This window comes from Prionailurus bengalensis, chromosome A1 (assembly GCF_016509475.1).
Source record: "Prionailurus bengalensis isolate Pbe53 chromosome A1, Fcat_Pben_1.1_paternal_pri, whole genome shotgun sequence".
Lineage (NCBI taxonomy): Eukaryota > Metazoa > Chordata > Mammalia > Carnivora > Felidae > Prionailurus > Prionailurus bengalensis.
In genome coordinates this window covers 123,525,128-123,546,772 of record NC_057343.1, presented here as the reverse complement: position 1 = coordinate 123,546,772, position 21,645 = coordinate 123,525,128, and the positions used below count along the sequence as shown (strand labels likewise).

General features: G+C 39.2%; 1 protein-coding gene across 4 annotated transcripts in view; it reads left to right on the top strand.

The window, feature by feature from the left end:
- Positions 1-21,290, top strand: part of JAKMIP2 (janus kinase and microtubule interacting protein 2) — a 180,358-nt gene extending 159,068 nt beyond the window's left edge. For 2 of the 4 annotated variants that reach the window (XM_043590477.1, XM_043590460.1), the window contains 3 exons: positions 4,823-4,888; positions 8,060-8,129; positions 15,623-16,154. In XM_043590477.1, the coding sequence (XP_043446412.1) occupies positions 4,823-4,888; positions 8,060-8,110 (117 nt within the window). In that variant the 3' untranslated portion in view covers positions 8,111-8,129; positions 15,623-16,154. Of the gene's footprint in view, positions 1-4,822; positions 4,889-8,059; positions 8,130-15,622; positions 16,155-16,211 lie in introns of those variants that run through there. The other 2 variants (XM_043590468.1, XM_043590473.1) reach the window with 2 other exon arrangements.
- The last annotated feature ends 355 nt before the right edge of the window (positions 21,291-21,645 follow it).

Sequence of the window (21,645 nt, the reverse complement as noted above, 5' to 3'; positions counted from 1 at the left end):
AGATTATCTGAGTTAACAGGGAGCTAAGAGCGGTGAAGCCTTTTGTCCCAGAGATGGTGAACACATGCATGTTTGTTTCAGTGCGCTTTCAGATTCCATCATAAAGTTCTGGGTTTTGATCCTGGAATGTTTTTCAGCCCTTTAATGATAGACCCCATGGCCGCATTAGTTGCGGGAATAAAAGTGCCCTCTGCGTAATTTTTTTATATTGCAATGGCATTTAGTTAATTTCAACAAATCAGCAGTTGTGCTATGGAACCACAGAAGTGTTTATTTTTTAAAAAAAAATTTTAATGTTTATTTATTTTTGAGAGAGAGAGAGAGAGAGGCAGAGAGAGAGGGAGACACAGAATCTGAAGCAGTCTCCAGGCTCTGTCTGAGCTGTCAGCACAGAGCCTGATGCGGGGCTCCTACTCGTGAATTGTGAGATCATGCCCTGAGCCAAAGTCGGACGTTTAACTGATTGAGCCACCCAGGTGCCCCAAAAGTATTTTTAAGATGAGCAAGGAGTTATCTAAATTTATTTATGATTAAAACCTTGTCATTTTTTTGAGTCTCTAACCAAGCCAAACCTGAAAGACATGTTTTGTTTGCTTTGTTTTAAGCTATCCAGTGAGAAGTACATTACATTTCTAAGCCTCAGAGATTTCCATTGAAATTTTCTATCTCCCAAACAAATGTTCATTAGAAAATGCCTTTTCTAATTATTTCTTACTCTTTGTCTCCCTTTATAATCAGTAGATTTAAGAGAATTATTCCAGAAGGTATTGGCCAGGTTTTGTCATGTATAAGCTATGTGATCCAGTTAAATCCTAGAGCCTATCAGTAACTATTTATTGGACATTTCTGTTTGAATGTTTCACAGTGAACTCATATGAAACATATCTAAGTGTGCATTTTTATTCTTTCCCCTTCTCTCCCCATCTGCCTGTTTTCGTCAGTAGAATTACCATATCCCAAAGCACTCAGGCTGGAAACCCTGGAGTCTTCTTTGTCCTTTATCTCCAATCGTTAATATAGCACTACATCCAATTAGTATTTCTCCTAAAATGTTTCTGAAGCTGGTCTATTTTGTCCACACTTGTAACTTGAGGCAGAGGCAGGACCTTTCAATCCTGCAACAGCTCCCAGATGCTGCCAGATGTCCTCTGATATAACCTGACTCCGTCATCTAGGCATTTATTCAGTCACATATTTAAATGCATTTCCCAGTCTTTGGATACCATTTCAGACATAGAGAACTCACATGGACTCTGCTTTTACAAAGCATAGGACTTATTGATGGAGACAAAGGAGGTTAACACAAAGAAAAAAAATTACGTTTGGTATCTCTTGACAAGTGGCATAAAAAAGTCATATGCAGGATGCCACGGGGATTGAGTGGTGGAGAGGACTTCCTGCCCTCTCTGTAGTTCATCATGCATATCACTACACATTCTTTCACCTTTCCTCATGGTACATTCTTCCTCAAAGCCTCTATGATCTCAATTTGCAGTTGGGTCTAGGCCTATGCAGCTCTCTCCAGGTCCTTCATTAGCTGGCTACCCCTTCTCTGAAAACCTGATCTGAGACAATCTCCAGAGTATACTGTCCTCTCTACTCATGCAGAACTCTTCCTGGTACCGCTTGGGTCATGACTCCCTCCTCTAAGCCTTTGTAGGCATGACCACTCACCATAAAATGCCCCTCGTGTCTGCTGCATTTATCTAAATGTTCTCATTTTTCCAGTCCCAGCTTAAGATCCACCTCCTTTAGGATGTTCCCCTGATAATAATGGACTACATACTACTGAAAAAAATCTGTACTTTATATCTTGTTACACATTGTTTCAAAACCATATTTGAAAGCCTGCTTGTGCCAGGAATATTATGGTGGACAGAGACATAAAGATCACTGCTCTTGTCTGTCCTACCCATGAAAAGGGTCAAAGCAACAACACAAATTAGCAATGACCAAGGCAATTTCAGAGAGTGTCAATAAATGCTATGAAGAAAAGTATACGATGTGTGTGTGTGTTTGGGAATAGGATTCTCCACTTTAGACTGGCTAGGCAGATCAAGCATCTTTGAAGATGTCTAAAACCCAAGGGACCAGCCACACAAAGATCTTGGCAAAGTGCCCCAGAAGATAGGGACAACAGAGTCTAAGTCTCTATTGTGGGAACATTTGGAATAGTCAAGGAACAGAGAGAAGGCCATAAAAATGGAGCACGTAGAGCCAAGGTGAAGTGGATGTGAAGTGAAGTTGGAGCGGGAAGAAAAGGCTAAATCACACTGGGCCTTGAAGGAGTTTGGGTTCTATTCTGAGTGCAGCCTGGCTGCCTCTCCCTTATTCTTATGCTTGTTCCTCTCCGCCTTAAACTCAGGGCCTGCCCTGATTATTCCACATGTCAGGAGTACACACAGCTGCTGTAGATGGATGTACTAAATTAGAAACAGAACTAGCAGTAAGCTCTCACCCCAGTCCTGATGCGGACAACAGTGACTTGTGTACTGATTAGCAGGACAGGTAAGATAAAAAGGGGTCTCTTTTGGACCTGAGAAGGTTCCCCCTTGGATGGGGTGGCAAGTGAATGGGAAAGGAAAGAAATAGAGCATGCAGCACACGACTGTAGCATAAACTCATGTAATTAACAAGCATAGGCAACTTCCTTGTGCTGAACGCTGTCCTACTTACTAGAGATTGGTGATGAAGTTACAATGGCGTTGCCATCGTTTACCTTTTCTACTTAATTTGTTTCTCCCTGTGTTTTAAACTCCATCTCCCCATCTTATTCCAATGGTTCTTTGGGACCAAAAATGGACTGGTGTCTGTATTCTCCATTATATCCAGCATAGTCCTGACCTTTGTAAGAAGTTGCTCAACAAACATGCACTTGGTGGCCAAGTAGACACTGTAGTAATCTCTAGTAATCCCACATGTCCATAATTGTGTTGAGATAACACTTGCCTCCACATTCAGTAGACATAAAAAGGAATTATGTGTACACTCAAGGTGGAAATGTCTAGCAAATTTATTCTTTTATTGTGTAGCTTTGGCGCCTGAGCAGCACTGTGGAAATATACACAAGCACACACGTCACTCCCGTGTACACACACCATTAGCTTCCAGGCCCGTTCTCTTACCCATCATTCATTGTCCTATATTCATGGTCAGCCTTGATAGTCTCTCTGACCCAAACACCTCATCCTCTCCTACACAAACCTCAGTCCCTTCCCTTTAGAACACATTCCTCAGTCTTCTCGTTCCCTACGTTTGGTCAGATGATTCTTTTTCTGTTTTTTATATATTTTGTTTTTTGTTTATATATTTTGAGAAAGAGAGGGTGAGAGAGAGCATGCACATGTGTGTGTGAGCGGGAGAGGGGCAGAGAGAGAATCCCAAGCAGGCTCCACACTGTCAACATAGAGCCTGATGTGGGGCTCAAATTCCCAAACCATGACATCATGACCTAAGCCGAAATCAAGAGTGGGATGTTCAACCAACTGAACCACACAGGCACCCTGGTCAGATGATTCTCTATGGTAGGGGGCTGTCCTGTGTATCATCCTGGGCTCTGCCTATTAGATGCTAATTACAACCCCCACCCTAGGTGTGATTATTGACCACATGTGATTAAAAAATGTCCAGATAGTCAGATAGTGATGATGGTTGCATAACTTTGTGAATATTCTAAAACCACTGAATTATACACCTCAGATTAAATTAAATAACTTTAAGAGATATCCAGACATTGCCAAAGCTTCCCTGGGGGGCAGAGTCATCCTCTGTTGAGAACCACTGTTTCAGAGTAGGGAGATATGATTTTCAAGTTCAAGTATTTGTTCTAGCTTCCTCTTCTTCACATATTGCATTATAAAAACCTCTTTTTCTATATTATTACCACATTTAGCTTCCACTGTTTTCTTCTCAGACTCCTGTTCTCATTTTCTGATTATTCCCAAGAGAGGCATTAAATAACAAACTTACACTGTATAACCATGTGCCATGAACATAAAAGGCCTTTAGTTGCCTAGAAATTTGAAGATTATTTTTCACTTGCAAATAATTATGTAATGTTGATTTCAAATCTGCACTTTTTAAATGACTGGAATTTTGTTACACAGTTGACAGGTGAGTTCAAAGATAGTTCTGGAATTATTTTGTCCTTAGGATTCCTTATGCTTTTTGCTATGTTTAGTTTTCCCCTAACTTAATCAGTTGTCTCTTTGGAATTTTTGCCCAAGTCTTATCTCTACTTTGTTTTATGAGAATTGGCAAATCCTGTTTTATGAGGAAATTCTACCCTGAAGCAGAGACGAAACATGGTTGGAAAGGAAGGGTAGCAAAAAACAAGGGGACTGTTTGCATTTGTGTATGTATATCACCACTAGCCATTTTTTACAGTGGTAATCAACAACCAAAAATCCCAATCCCAATGGCTCCAACACAGTTTCTTGCTCGCTAATTCCAGGACATAATGCTGTCTTGATGAGCAGGTGGTACTCCTGCGTCTCCTACTCACGTTCCACTGGCCAAATAGGCCTCACAGCCAAGCCCGAGGACGCTGGGGTGAGAACATTACCTCCCTCTCAGAGATAGGTCTGTAGAGACAGGTGCATAGACAGGGGTAGCAAATTTAAAAACACATACATAATCAATGCCATGCTTTTGAATGACAAGTATGGGTAATCCAACCGTCTTCTGGGTGTGGGAAAACGTATGTGATGCTTCCAGCTGTGAGTACTAATGTTAATGTTTTCGTAGCAAGTTTCGTGTTTTGGTTGGCGAACAGTCTTCTTGTTAACACCCACTAACTCTTTCTCTTTTTTCCTTTGTTCAGAGAATTCGTGACTTAGAAGATAAAACAGACATCCAGAAAAGACAGATAAAGGACTTAGAAGAAAAGGTATGTGTTAAATTCAGTGTGAATTTCAGTCTTTAACTTTTAGACCAGAAAATAATAGGAGTTTCATTCACCGCATTGTGTTTCTTCTGTTACTGTGTATCTTGATGAGGCAGGTGTTGTTACAGTCAATATAAACTTCACCTCCAGTCAGTCACCAGCATTCCAGAAAAGGTTCTGTCTTCAGCAACCTAACCTGGACATGTTTGCCTTTTGTGTTGATTCCTATTTTTTGCTATGGGTGTTTTCTTTCCTCACTTCCCCTTTCTTATCTTCATTTCCTTTCCAGAAATTTCTCATGAGTTTTGTGCCTCTACTTTGCTCTTTCTTTTCAAAATATTTTTCGTCCCTTTTTGAAAAAAAAATCATTCCTGTTACTATTGATAAAAACCCCTTTCTTCCTTGTGCTGCAGTGTCCCCTCCACAGTAAGTCCAGAAACTTAGGTTGACACGTGATGATGAAGCCCTCATGTCACTTCCCCCAGTGGCCTGAAAGCCTCCTCAGAGTCAGCCAACACTTTCAGGGGAAAGCATAATAGTCCTGAAAGACTGCATTTGGGAATGTACACGGTGGGGGGACGGGAGAGGGCTCACACAGGAGTGCTGAACAAGCTGCAGTGAGGCCAACAATCTTAACACAACAACAGTGACCCTGCCGTGATGCCCAGGAGCATCGTGCTGAGGAACACAGCAAGGATCGCAAGAGGCTTTGCCTAGAGTTCCAATCTGAATTCCTGTGATGCCAAAGAATATGGCTATTTTGCAGCATCTTCCGTGGGCACCCAAGAAGAAAATAGCAAACCATCTGCTGCTTCTGAGACAACGGTCAGGATTTTCTTCCTCCCAAATTGCTTCTGTAGCTGCCCATACATGGGAGATCAGAGGGAGCTGGTCGGGGCCAGGAGCCAGACCATCAGCAGCCTGGATTCTTACGTCGACTGGGTCTTCACATACTTACTTGACCTTGGGTATGTGACCCAGACTTGTGTCTAAGCCTTATCGATAAAATGGGGATGATAGAGCTTGCCCTCATCTCCTCTCATGGGTTCTGCAAGGAACAAACAGGGCCACTTATGTGAAAATTACGAAACACTGAGAGTGTTCGATTAAAAAGTATAATTTTTAAAATTTCCAGACATAAAGTACACATCCTCTGCAAAATTTTAAATTTGAATGGTCCTCATTTCAGAAGTGTGCTGCCTAGCTCTGTGGGACTGAATGAGGCAAAGGTGAAGTGCAGTAAGCCAAGGACTGAGTCTGAAGAAGACCCACAGAAGGTGGGAACTGTTTCCAGCTTCTCCAGTTGTCAACGCACATGCCTGATGCCTTCCATTTTCCACAGCTTCAAATGGCTAGCTCTTGGTTCTAGTAATTTTCTGTGCAAAGTCTTAACCAGCTCTGTGGCTGACAAAGAGGAAGTCAGAATTAAAACCACAAACTTCAGTTTGATTCCATCCCCATTCATGTAAGGTAAACCAGACTAAAAAGGGTGGGGGGGGAGTGGATTTTTAAAATATCTATTAATGTCACTACCCTAGGCATTTTCTTTTTTAAATGTTTATTTATGTTAGAAAGAAAGAGAGCATGAGCAGGGGAGGGGCAGAGAAAGAGGGAGACACAGAATGCAAAGCAGGCTTCATCGGCTTCATTGACTCTCTTGCAGTTACTCTGTGAGACAGACATAGCGGATCTCACCTTTTTTGCTGGTAATAAAACAACAGTTCAGAGAGATTAAACAACGTTCCCAGGACCATATAACCAGTCCATATCAAGACACCCAGAGGCCAGGGTGTCTGACTCAAGGTGCTACGTTCGGCTCACCCCACTGCCTGGACAAAGAATCTCATTGCCAGTGAGGTGATGGGCCTCTCCTCATGCCCCGAGAGGCGGCGCTGATATCTGACCTCAGAGGAGTAGAGGAAGCCTCCTTTCCCCTCCATCTTCTACGGGCATCATTTTACCACTCTCCATCTTCGAAGAATGGGAAAAAAAAAAAAAAAACAAAAAAAGAAAAAGGACAGAGTTTCTGCTTTCCAGACTCCTAGAACGGTCACCAACACATGGCTCTTAGCACCGTGTTTATAACTTGTCCCTACAAGTTTGCTATGGTGAAGCCAGAGCCCTGTAAACAGTGGCCTTAAAAGACACATGAGGATAACATGCTCAACATTAGAATGCCATACACCACCCTTATTCAAGGAAGTCGTGTCTGACAAAATGGTCCTGAAGTGTGATAACAAGGTCAAAGTCTGACTCTTTAGGAGTACCTCACCAAGGAAATTGGTTTTTGAAAACCACTGATCTGACCTGTGACCTTCTACAATTAGTATGCAGTTGGTTATGCACCACTGCTATGCAAGCATGTCTGTCCACCCAAGTATCTGCTTTTCTGGAGAAAGTTCTAAGCGAAGAGACACAATTCAGACTCCATTTAAGTTCTATGAGTCAAAGAAAGAGAATATCTGCGAAGCATGGAGGTTTGAACAGCAGCATGTATTCATTCATTATCTAAGGCGTCCTCTGATGTACAAGCACCTTTCATACCACACATCCTGGCTCATCCAGGGTAGACCCAGGATACACCTGCTGTCCTGATGTAATTACTGATAGGGTCTGCATTTCTACCTCAGGAGTAGCCCACTGCAGATAATTCATCATAGGTTTACCTTACGTATTAATATTCTCTCTGCTATGCCTTCTTCACATTAACCAAACAATGACAGCATTAAGTGATGAAGTGGATACTCTGATCATATTTTTGTAGTTTTGATTTACCCTGTCACACATTAAAAAGCAGACAATAATATATAATAAAGTAGGATCCAGGAGGTCTAAATTCAAGGCTTTACTATGACATGAAATTACATGCAATTAGACTGTTGATGAACCGTTCAGTGCTTGCTTTTCTCACTTAAAGAATTAGGAGCTTAGATCCATGATCTATTAGACCACCTCAGTTGTAAAATGTATCAGTTGATGTTGGTTGACACCAATTAGTCCTCACATTATTTTGCCAATAGATAAGTAAAACATGTTTTGTTTTGTTTTTTTAAACAAAAGGTCCTTGGTATATATGTGACAAATGGTCAGACTTGAGTAAAGTGGAAAAGCTTGAGGTTTTGTTGACACTACAGAAATTCAGATTTATGTAATCTTCTTCTTTTTCTTCTGCAGTTTCTGTTTCTATTCTTGTTCTTCTCTCTTGCCTTTATTCTATGGCCTTGATGTCAAGGTGCCTCTTCAGGTAAGATTTCATTTAATTCTCAAAATGTGGTTCTAAGAGGTGTTTGATCAGAAGGATGCTGTATACAGTTACTAGTAATGCCCATGTTTGTTTGGTTTAAAAAAAACACACAAATACATTTGGTTTGGTTAGCTTAAATGCCATAAAAGGAGAAACAGATCACCTGGAACTAACGTAACATTGTGTATCAACTGTGCTTCAATTAAAAAAAAAAATTAAAGTAAAAAAAGTGAGAAACAGATCCAGTCCATTTGGGTGATTTTTTAAAAATTTTTTAAATGTTTTTATTTGTTTTTGAGACAGAGAGAGACAGAGCATGAGCAGGGGAGGGGCAGAGAGAGGGGGAGACACAGAATCCGAAGCAGGCTCCAGGCTCTGAGCTGTCAGCACAGAGCCTCACGCGGGGCTCGAACTCACAGACTGTGAGGTTATGACCTGAGCTGAAGTCGGATGCTGAACCGACTGAGCCAACCAGGGGCCCCCCATTTGGGTGATTATTAAAAAAAATAAAGCAACCACCAAATATGGAAATGAAGAATATTGTTCTAGTTAACCGTGTTGCTTTGGGAAGTCATGGTGTTTATGGGGCTTAGTATTCTCATCAGTCTTTTAATATATGGAAGGATTTGCTTCCCTCTCTGCAAAATGAAGAAATATCAGTATATTTTTAGTATCTCATCCAGCTTGAAAATTCTGATTCTGTAAACCTAACAAGCTAAAAATGGCTGGTTATTTTTAACCCCTTCTCCCAGTCTGATTTCATCAGAATTCAGGAAAGCAGGCTATTAAGTGAAATTGGATCTTCTTTTCAAGTAAGCTAACTTTCAGTGCCCGTATAGAAAAATGAGAGTTTTATTACTTCTCAGTGATCAAGTCTGTGTCTCACAAATACATGTATAAATAATCTTAGACTCTGATTCCCAAAGCTATGAAAAATACAGGTTCCAAGTCCTTACCTCCGACTCAGTGGATCAGGTTACTGGAGGTGGAGGTGAGATGGAGGGGTGGGAGAGGTGGAAAGCAAAGACCAGTCTGTGTTTCTAGCAGGCATACCAGCTGAGTCTGATGTCTCCCCAGGTACAGAAACTGCACCTCGTAATAGCATTATTTAAAAATGAGCAAGGGCCAGGTGCTCTTCTAAATCCATACGTCATGGTCTGCGTCCACTTTGATTTTCCTCTTAAGTTCCATTACACAGGGATCTTCCCTGGGCCTCATGTTATTCAACATTTTCTATAGCAAGTTGAAAAATAGAGAAGAGACACTTTCTCTCCATGGGTATCAACCCTGTTACCTATGGAGGTACCGACCATAGGAGGTACCTATGGAGGTACCAGTGAGGAACCGACAAGCAAAAGTACATTAGCATGGCCTGATACAAGGAAGCAGTTAAGCATATATGCCCAGAAAGTTTATGTCCTCATATAACCAACCTTCTGGCTTTATGCTTTCTTCCGAAAGAGTTTCTGTTCAGCCTGCCAGCCGTCCTTTGTCTGCCAAGAAGGATGGTAATCCTGCAGAACATAGGGAAAAGACTGTGTCTCTTAAATTGAATGAAAATGTAAGGTGAAATGGGTGAGATTTTCTAGGAAGTGGTAGGAATGGCCAGAGCATCAGAAAACGAATAGCCCTCCCCCACCAAGAATAATAAAGAAACAGGACACAAGTACTATGTGGTAATTGAGGGGAGAAAAATCAAAACTCATCAATACTAGTCAGAAAATGGGTAGGTTCGAACAGTCACATCATTAATGGCTTACCCTTACACGCCAGGGGCTGTTCTGAGCTATAGATACAGTAATCCTCAAAATGCCCCCTGTAAAGTAAGGGCTGCTTTTATTCCTTTCTTTACAGTTGGAGAAACAGTAGCACGGGAACTTCCAAGGCCATAGAGCTACAATTGGCAGGATCAGTATTTTTACTCAGACCCTCACTCTAAAGGCTTTTAGCCACTTTTAAGCACCATGCTGCCTCCCAAAGGAGAGGGCATTGCTGTCACTTTGTGAGCGCCATTTCTGTTTGTATATATAAGCAGTCAGAGGCGTCTTCTGAAATGTGGGTGGTACTGCTGGGCTAGTGGGTTTTGAAATTACATTGTGCTCATCCCTCTACCTTTTCCCATTTTGTGTGACTCTTTGAGGGTTGTACAAGACTTAATTTGCTTTTCCTCCAGAGTAGCACATAACTGACACTTAGTAATTGTCTGTTGAATGAAAGATCATGATTATAAGTAATAAGGATATAGCAGATCAATGTGACAGGGAATCTGGGGAGTCTAAAATACGTATGGGAAAATGGCTGAGTAGTTTAGAGTTACAACTTTGAAGTTAGATATACTGTTAAGTTTGGATCCTGCCATTTACAAGCTATGGTGTAGTAGCTTTAATCCACCTGAGATTAGGTTTCCTTGTCTGTAAAGTGGTTGTATTACCCACACCATGGTATTATATTGAGAAAACTAAATGAGATTGTGCATATAAAGGACTAATTGCATCACTTGGAACATAGTTCAATCATCAGCAACTCTTAGCTGGTATTATTTTTAAAAGCTGGCTATCACGTTTACTGAATTTGTCAATATATAAGTTTGAAATTATAACCTCTAGCATTATCAAGTAGTTTACCACCTAAACCAGAACAAGTAGTTGCCGTTTCATCTCCTCTTTTCAGGGAGTAATCTAGATTTAAATAAGACATGCCTGGAAATTGATTAATGCCACTTTTATCTCCATAGCAGATGAGCTAGAGATAGGGAAAAAAATCAGGGAGAAAAATGCTTGGCTTGTCTGCAGAGAGTAAAGGCATGCTACACACATAATCATAAAAATATTTTTCCTACTAAATTAAGGGTTTATATTCTGCTCTTAAACCCAAGACTAACTTAAAGTATATTTAAAGATATCCTCCTTAAAGTGAAGCGACTCATGCTTTTTTCCTTTTAGCAATTACAATTACCTAAGTCATTTTTGTCAGTGATGATCTAGAAGCTGCTGAAGGCTCCCAAGAAGGCACCCTTATTTCCTTATTGCTCTCAGTGGCTTCTAAGTAACGCAAGTCCATGGATTATATTGGGACTTTTATCTTAAGGAGGGGAACCCCAGGTAGTTTTAGGAGATATCATCTGTCCATGCATTCTGTATATTTACTCGAAATAAGTAGGGTACCACAAATTCTTTCATATTAGTTATTTCAGGAGACAAAGGAAAGAAGAAAATGAGAGGAGTACAGAAATAGCTATCACTGGGTTGTTATATCCAGGTTACAATAACCCACTGAAAACCCTGTTCTTCTGAAGAGGGACAGTTTAATAAAGAACATAATAGAACCAGCTCTGTTCATTATGAAATTTGGAAGACCAGACAGAAAACAGGTGATCGTGAGTCTTTGTCTACGTACTCTGGTTCCTTTTTTCTCTTTTTAATTTTTTTTAATGTTTATTTATTTTGAGAGAGAGAGAGAGAGAGAGAGAGAGAGAGAGAGAGACAAAGCACAAGCAGGGGAGGGGTGGCAGAGAGAGAGGGAAACACAGAATCTGAAGCAGGTTCCGGGGTCTGAGCTGTCAGCACAGAGCCCAACGCAGGGCTTAAACTCACGAACCACGAGATCATGACCTGAGCCAAAGTCGGAAGAGTAACCGACTGAGCCACCCAGGCACCCGTACCATGGTTCCTTTTTAATGATTCCTGTGTCAGCCACGAACTCTTGAACCTGATAGCTGTGTATTTTCACTTCCTGTCTAGTAACATAAAACATATTAAAAGTCACATAATACTGTATTATTGTTCTGATCCAAAAAAAAAAAAAAACCTTTAAAAATATATACTGCAGTATAAGAACAGCTACAGGTCATTAGTTACAAGTTCTCCATTAAAATATGCAAATGTTCATTTCTTATTTATAATTTTCAGTCTCTCCTCCCACCAAGGCCTGCAGGTGGCCTGTGGAAAACAGATGGCAACAGGAACTCTACTATATTTATTGTTTCAAATAAAGAATTTTGCTCCTTATTCTTTTATATTGGTAGGACAGGTCTGTAAGATGAATCATTGTATGCCAGTTAATCAGTCTTTCTTTATGTAGATGTATCTATTAGCCTTCATCTAGTCATATTAAGAATGTTTCCCTATCTGTCTTACATAGACTATTAAGAAAGCGTAGAGTAGGGCTTATGCTTTATCTTTGTATCTTCAATGTCTACAACAGTGTCTTATACATACTAGGTGCTAGATACATTTTACGTTGACATATGGACAAAAGGGTAGACAGATGAATGAGTAAATAGTTGGGTAAATTGAAAGCAGATTTATGACATGTTAGATTGTAGCCCTTGATAGCATAGTAGTGTAATACAAAGATAAGTGTGTGATTTGTTCTTTATATGTCATTGGAGAATAACCTCAATAATAAGTGAACAAAGGAAAGGATACATGAACAACTTCCTAGTGGGGATACCCTCCTAACTCAGTTCATTGCTTCTCCAGACACTCTTATAACTCACTCTCCACACGGCCACTGAGTCCGTTTTAGGAAACAAATCTAATCATGCCCCATTCCTGGGAAAGTATCATTATTAGGGGGAAATCCCAATCCCTTCATGTGGCCAAGAGAGCCCTGTGTCATCTCACTGCAGATGGTCTCTTTGGGATTTTTCTTGCTCTAGGATCTCCCTTGATGAGTCTTGCTCCCTTCTGCCTACCACAGGGGTTTGCCCACACAGTCTTTGTGTGCATGGTACTTTCAACCCTGCTTTATCTAGTAAACACCTACTCACTCATCCTTCAGAACTCAGCTCACTTGTGATTCCTGCAGGGAAATCTTCCTTGATTTCACTGCCAGCAACATTTCACGTGCATTTGGCTTGTTTTGGTTGTTGTTATTGTTGTTGCTGTTTTTAATTAATAATGCCTCTCTCCCTCATTGTATTTAGGTTCATGAAGGCAGGGACCATACATGTTTTCTTCGTCCTTGTAACCCCAGTACCCAGATAGTGCCTAGCTTATAGTTGGCCATCAATAAATACTTCTTTTTTATTATTTTTATCATTATTTTTATTTGTTTGAGTTTGTATACTTATTTTGAGAGAAAGAAAGAAGGGGTACACAAGCAGGGGAGGGGCAGAGAGACAGAGGGAGTGAGAATCCCGAGCAGGCTCCTCGCCATCAGCACAGAGCCCGATGCAGGGCTTGAACTCACAAACCATGAGGTCATGACCTGAGCCGAGGTCAAAGTTGGATGCTTAACAAACTGTGCTACCAGGTGCCCCAATCAATAAATACTTCTTAATGGTAGTGATGATATTATGGTAAGGAAGAGGAAGAGGTTATCTCTTGTGTGGTTGAAAGAGTACATTTCATATCTATTGTATTTAATAGAGTGATTCTACAAAATAAATACTATTATACTTCTCTAAACATTAATTTCTTAATATAAAAAATTAGCAAGTATTAGCATCTACTATTTTCCTAAGGATTAACTGATGTTATATAAGTAAAGCAACCAATATAGTACCTGGCACATAGAAAGACTCATTAAAAGCCAACTTCCTAGGACATAGCAAGCATTCTGTCCTGGATCATGCATTGTGAGACATACTTGCATCTACTCGGGCCACATGTTTCCCACACCATGGTCAACTATTTAATATCCGTTTGTACTGCCCATCCCAGTCTAAAATCAGGGACTCAGGGAAGCCTCCCCTGATCTTCTGACTTCAGTTACATTTCATTCAATATTTCCTGCCTTTCTCATGGGGCAGTTTCCTCATCTGTAAAATGGAGGCAATAATAAGAGCTATCTTTTATTGAGTATTCTACCATATGATAAACTGTATATGAGGACTGATGGAATGCAAGGTGTCATGAAGGCCCTTAGGGGTCTGGATGGTACAGTTGGTTGGGTCGTGGTGACCTTTGTAGGGACACAGGAAGCAGGAAGAGGGCGTGACTGCTGTCCAGGATTTACAGTTACTTGTGATAACTAGAGATCAGGATGTGGCTACAGTTTGTTAATCAATATGCCTCTAAATATGTGGCCCATAAATTAGGATCTAAACTACCTTCTAGCAGTTAGAAAACCCTCAAGAATGGTGAACATAAGTAGTCTGCCGATTGGACCCGACTAATATTCGCTAAATGTCATCTATGAATCAACTGGCATGGTGGGTACTTGGATACTAGAGTCTCAGGTCAGAAGGGACATCACTGTGCCCATTCACTTAGAGTCTGGTGGCAGGTAGTAAATTCTCAGAAATGATAGCTGCAGTCGCTATTTTACAGAGGAGGAAACTAAAGCTCATTGAAATTAAGGAACCCACTGAAAAGAATCCTTGAGGTTCTGTAATATCAGCTTTCAGAACCAAGATGAATTTATATTCTATACAGTTTGAGTTATAGTGTACTGACCTTTAGCTGACTGAAAATTGGTCATCAATGGCTAGTGCTTCACGTATTCGGAATGCCCGTTTGAATAAATGTGGCTTTGCTCCTAGTTCCTTTACAGATACTCACTGTACAGAAATTTAATATTCTGGGAGACTACAAGCCCCCCCTTTTTTTTTTAAACCAAATGGTTTTATTCAAATGATGGGCTTTACTTCAGTTGTGACAGGCAGAAATGATGCCTGTGTGTTTTGAAACAGAATTTAGGATTTATCTCTGAGAATGTGTAAATTGAAAGTTTGTAAGTAAAAGACTTTCTATGTTTACATATTTATTTTATACACACACATACATATACTATATACGTATAGTATATATATTTGTATACATATAGTATATTTGTACATATATTATATAGAAACAGGCCAGGTTCTTAAATAGTACATGATAGCATGTCCTCTGTGCTGTCTTTGCCTGTTTGGGGGAAGAGGTTATTATGTCCTTAACTTCTAACCAACTAAAAACCCAGACATAGAGACTTAAAGAGGAATAGGGATAGGAATCCTAACTGGCATAGTCCAGGGACGTACCTCTTTCAGGAAGATCACTGGAGCCAATGAAGAAACCCTGTATGGCATAGTTCCCAGGTCAGGACCTTAGGGTGGAGACCATCTGGTACTGGATACAATTGTTGAGGAGGAAGTGTGACATAAAAGTAAGTCATTGAAGGGCATAGACAGACCTGCTTTTTAAAATCTTACATTTATATTTGGGGATATAATTCATTAGAGCTTCTTAAGGTATTGTCTTAGAAGGCCACAAAAGAAAAGGCAACAATCATAATTGCTAATATGTCAGGCCACTTATTATGAAACAAGAACTGTTAATTGCTTTATGTGCATTATGTTGCAATAACCCTTAAAATAGATCTCTCTGTTTTCTCACTTAAAATCAAAGTAATTAAGCTTAGAAACTTCATTGATGTAACTTAAAGAAGATCGTAGAGCTCAAAGAGGTGGTAAAGAATTTTTTTTTCTTTAGAAAAAAAAAGAGCTTTTTTCCAGTTTCAGCCATGGACAGAAATGATGATTAAAGAATTTTCCCTCTGTTTTACAGAGTAACCGAAAACATGGATAAGACCCCAGAAAGGCAAATGCCTCTAAACCTTCAAAGATGGCAGAAATGTTTACAACAGTGAGAGGGAGATCAAATGCTAAGAACTACCCTGTAGCCAGGACTACAACTGTGTATTTTAAAGCCATTATTCAAGGTTTCTTACTTGACAGTTCCTACATGACCCTGTTGAAAATCTACAATATATGCTGCATTTAATGAAACATGTATATGTCAAACCAGAAGAGAAGAAGTATAAACATATATTGTATAAAGAAAAAAAATCAGCAATGGAAACAGTTTCAGCAGATCAAGGAAAGATGTGTCTTGGGCATGGAACCAAAGTTACAAAGAAACATTCTACCCCTGCTGTGCAGGGGGATCATTTTAATGTAACACTACACCCCATGGAAACTCTAGTCCCGAAATAAACATTTTAAAAAATCAAAACAAACAAAAAACAAGGGAGGGTGGGGAATGAAGCACGAGGAATACCTATGAGGAGCTATTTACAATAAAATGTTTCATTTGAAAAGTCTGGTTTCTTACTACAGGGATTTGCTTTTTGTCTTTATTGTTGTTTAAAACTCAGGAACAGAGACATCTACAGTGTGAATGGGAAGAAAAGCAGTCTCCCGTTGGTCTTTCTGCAAAAGGTGAAGCTTGTGGAATGCATTCCACAGATGACAGAGGATCACAGTGAGCCCCAACTAAACTGGCAACGAGGCGAGGCAAAGGACCTCGGCAAATGTAACATAAGAAATAAAAGCAGATTTGATGCTTCCCTGGCCTTCTGTCACATCTGTGTTCCTCCACGAACAGACTGATCTCATTGCTATCGAAAATTAAGAAGACGATGCTCTAAATCACAAGCTCCCTGACGTAGTTCTTTTTCGAATGCCAACGTCTATAGGGAACACGGGCCAGAGAGCATCTTTGAATCCATTTCTAAAATACCGGTTTTCAAATGGCTGCTTAAAATGCCTGCAAATAAATATGTTATACGATTTGAGTAAAAACACACAATAGAGGCGATAAGTAAACTTCTACCAACAGTTGAGTTTGCCACAGAGATGTGAATATTAAATAAAATGATGATTATTTTTTAAAGTATCCTGATATGCCTAGAGCATTCTGACCTCTTGTCATTTAGACTGATAACATTTTTTCCCCTAGAGAGCTGACCACAGCAAGACAGCTCTACTTTTTTTATACAGAAGCAACATATGTTATGATAAGGTCGTTTTCTACCAGAGGCAATTAGAAGACTGGTACTTTTCCTAAGTTATGTAATACTTAGTCTTGGATTCAGCTCTGAGAGCCAATAAATGTTCCTGAAACCTAATTTTACACCTCATTGACTGTAGATAACAAAACAGCCTCAATTTTTCAAATTGTCAAGGTTTTATTTACAGGGCTAGATCTCCCATGCCTAAAGAATGTGTGTAGGGAACCAGAAACTCTTTCTATGAAATGCTACACAAATCCTTCCAGACATGAGTTCAGTATCTTATTCTTTGGTTTTAGCACTGGCATTTTCAAAGCCAGAACAATAACTGAAGAATAGGCAAGAAAGGCTAGAATGCTGGGGTCCCACTTTTTGTCCTTATATTTACTGCTGATCCAGGTATCTTTGGCCCAGTCACTTAACCTCTCTGTGCCTCAGTTTCCTCATCTGCAAAATGAGGTTAAATGCTTTTTCATAAAGTTGTGGTTTTTTTTGCAATTCTCGAACAAGAGGTGCTTAAAGTAGCACAAAGTGCTTTGTAAAATTATGACTGCTGTATTATTTGACTTTCTTATATTGTTGAGAAAGAGTCCCCTGTGTCATAAAATAGTGCTTCCATCTGGTTAAATCTAAGCACTGCAGCACTGAAGCTTTCCCATCAAACTACCTGGGATATTGCTAGCAATAAAGGTTGAGAGATCCAGAGCCAGGATCGCTGATAACCTATAGTAAATAGATCATCTCATGCTTTTGAACAAGATAGAAGAATATCATCTCACTGATAAGCATCTCCTAGCTCTCTCTATTGCATATGCATGCCATGATACCAAACTCCACTTTTATCTTAGGAGAGCCAACTATGAAATTAAGGCTTGGAGTAAACCGATAGTTATCACATAATTAGTCTGATTATCCCTTTAATTTTGGGGAGATGTACAGTAATATATCCTACTGGGAATATACAAAATATCCTTCTGCTGGATTCTGTATTCAACTAGGTAGTTTCTACACTAAATATGAACAGCACATTCATTGTGCAGACAATGTAAAAGAAGGTGCCACTACATCTGTGACCCAGCCCTTTCAAGTCTCAGAATATATGGAGGAGGATAAAGTATTCTTCCCTGTCTTTGACTTCTGTCTTCCGTTGCTCTTTCTTGGTCATTCCAGGGTCCATCTGAGCAAATTCATACTCCATCTGCTATATCATACCTACTTTCCTTCTCTTCATCGTGCTTTTTCCACCAAGAAACTTTATATTAAATTTTATATCTAAACACTGACTTTGGTTTAAATGGTCAGAAACATTTGTAAACTAGTGTGGCTTGATCATGTACCTTATCTGTTATAAATCTGATTGTATCACACACACAGAAAATCATACAAGAACAATACAGGTAGGATGACCATCTAAGCAGCTTTTGATGTTTTTAGGGTGAATGCAAAAGGAGAGATTCTTTGTTTAACATTCAAGAGATGAGCAAAGTTCTCTAGATTTTAGGCTAAATGGTGATATTTTACCAAGTCTTACTTCTGATCCTCATAATTAACATATCTTTGAATGAGGCTGAATATTTCGGTAGGTACATCTCTCTGTTACTCAACAATTACAAAAAATTTAACAAAATTGTAAATGTGTGTTTCACTCATGGATCCACAGAAATGAATTATATTTAAATGAATGCTTCCCTTGCAGATAATGTTTAGCAACAGTAAAGAGTGTCTCATTAGTAATGAAGAGGCTTACTGTGGCTGAACTTCTTACAGAGAGTTCATAATCCCCACTTTGATCTTTAATTTCTGCATCTTGACTATCCTGACACATTTGGCCAACGAGTTAGTAACAGAACAGCGTTCTTCAGGGCTCATTTGCCTAATCTTTCTTAACAAAGTATTCATCTCTTGGAAAATTAAACATAACTTATAATATTAAAAAATAGTTTGCCCTAAAATGAAAGTCCCACTCTGGCACAGTTATTCATGGCAGGAAAATTTTCATGAGGAAGGAAAAACAAAATCAAAAATTATTTGGCTATACTAGCAAGCATCTATTACTAATTTGACTGTCTAACCTTTTTTTTTTGGTCACCCACATTTTATTTTAGGAAACACTAGAATGTGCTGAAAATAAGTATCAGATCCCTTTTAACCTATGTCATATAAATGAAATCATTGCCAATAGGGAGGTTGTAGAGGTGGAAGAATAAATTTTGCTTTGATCTTTCTGCCATTCACAAATAAGCGTTCACATAGGTTGCCTGGTTCTTCAGGAGGATAGAAATGATGTAGAGGGCTCATCAGTCATCGCTGGAGTAGAAAGGGGACATTCATTCTCCGGTAATATAGATGATACAATTTTGCCAAATAATTTTTGCTACAGTATTTTTTGCAACTAATTTTTGTTTAAATCTTTGATAAACTTGTTCCTTTTTGCATATTTATTGTCACCTTTTTCTGTAAACCCACTGTGTGATTCACATGTTCAATGTCTTCAATGTAATTCGAAAGTTCATTGTTTCAAAATGAAGTGTTTTTTAAAAACTGCCTAGGTTTTCATGGGAGCTGTAAAAATAATATTTATAATTTGTGTTGATGTTTAAATAATTGGATCATGTGTGTTATGTTACATCGAAATAGATGGACAGCATAGCCATTTTATTTTCTAAATATTGCATTTTTTTGATCTGTCAAAGAGTGGCACTATATATGTACATATATACACATATATACAGTATACGTATGGTGTATGTATACAACACATTATCTACTATATTGAAAAAGCTCAATATAACATCTGAGAGATCAGTAATCAAAGCAAACCTTAGACGATTATTTATGTCATGAGTTCATGCTTTCAGGATGGGCCCGAGCCTTTCCCTAAGTGGACTTCTCCTTTCTAAAAGGAAAAACAGTAGGCCACAAGGTCTTAAAGGACAAAAGCTTCCATTCTGTTCAACCGCCTTGTCACTTCTATATAATATATTACCTTGAGACTGAATTTCAGGTGTATTGGCAAGAGGATTCAGACATAACAGAAGGGTGGAGTTGATCCTGTGATTTCATTTTAGTACTGGGCCGGGCAGATTCACATTCTTTTGTTGCCTTTAATTTGGTAGTTCAGTTCTTCCTAAAGAAACCTCTTGTTGAAGGTCCAAGTCCAATGTTTAATCAAGTTACTAAAGATCTACTTCAAGGAGCAATGTGACAAAAATAGAAGGATTATAATTTGCTATATTCAACCTAATGTATCATACTCAGAGATGCAGGTGACCGACTCGGTGAAGTTCCCTGATTTTATATTTGTGTTTTTTTCATTGAGATCTTTGCATCCGTGCTTGTATTTCCATCCTTGTTATGTCAAAGTTCTGTAGGATGGAGGTGGTGTAGCTAAAGAAGTTTGTGTCCAACTTTGCCTACAATCAAGATTCTACAAACTTGCTAAAGTGTGGGTGATGCAATTTCCCAAAAGCACATCCTCAGCATCCAGTAGTAACAGCAATCACTTACCTTTGATTGACATCTCACAAAATGTGCCTATTTTCCCCCATTAACTATAGTAACTTCTTACAATGAGACAGATCAAAATCCAAACACTTTTATAAATATGTACATATATGCGCATATATATTCTGTACATAGTATGATGGTGTGAGCACTTACTAGATGTGTACTTCTGTCCTAGGACTGAGGACTTCAGGAAGGGGTTTTTCTGATGCTGCTAGGTAACTCATATTTTGGGTTAGCATCTGGTGTCTGTGCTCTCCTCCTTCCCTGCCTCTTCTCCTTCCTCCCCTACCTTCAGTTCACTACCACGATTCCCTGTTGTTGACTGAGGCAAAGAACTACTGATTGGTTTTCCAATTACTCAGGCCGGGAACCAGCCTTGTAGTGATGCCACTGGTTTTCTAGAAAGAGCAACAGAAAGTCCAGTATGATCTACAGCATTAATATTATCCCACAGTCCCATTATTTTTTCAGCTAAAAATCTCGTTCCAACAAGGGTTTATGCGTGTTTTAACCTTCAAGATACAATTCTTTGGTGACTCAAGTAGAGAGCCAGTGTATTTGAATACATGATTCCCCAGGTGCCTACTGTACTAATGTGGCCAGGGGACCAATTTCTCAGAGCTTTCATCCAATCAACTGCCTCATTTGGGGTTCTTTATCTCCATCTCATTAGCATGACTCCATATATTGGTTCAGTGCTTGTTTATTAATGCGAGAGAAATATAAATTGACTGAGTTTCACCAGGATGATCCCTCTGAAGTACACTGAACATGTACATGTAATGTATGTATTACCGTAGAGATGGGAATCAATTTATTGTATGTAAAGTTTTATGAATGGTTATTTTATAATTTATGTATTTAATATAGGAATCAATGAGCTCTGGTGTTTTAGTTTATATAAAAATAAAATAAGCTGCATTTTTTAAAACTTTATCTTGCATCGTTCATAGGTTTTTGTTTTTGTCTTGTTGTGCTTAACTGTATTTTGAAAAAGAGGTATCGGTATAATGACAGTGATCAAGGATAGGAAACATTTTTCTCCTCATGTGTTCACTCTGAATTTTTATTGCACCTGTCAGGAGCACTGTGGTGAAGAATCGAAGGCAGAATTTACACTTCTGAGGAGGGAACAATGATCATTCAGCATGCCTGCTCTGAGTGTAACTTGGGAGAGAATCTTAACGGGTATTTGCCATCCTTATTCCAGATATTTCTTTCCCTTTATCCGCCGCCTTTGTTCCCTATTGTACAGGGTCACTAAATGTAGCAAGTTAACAAGTATGTATTA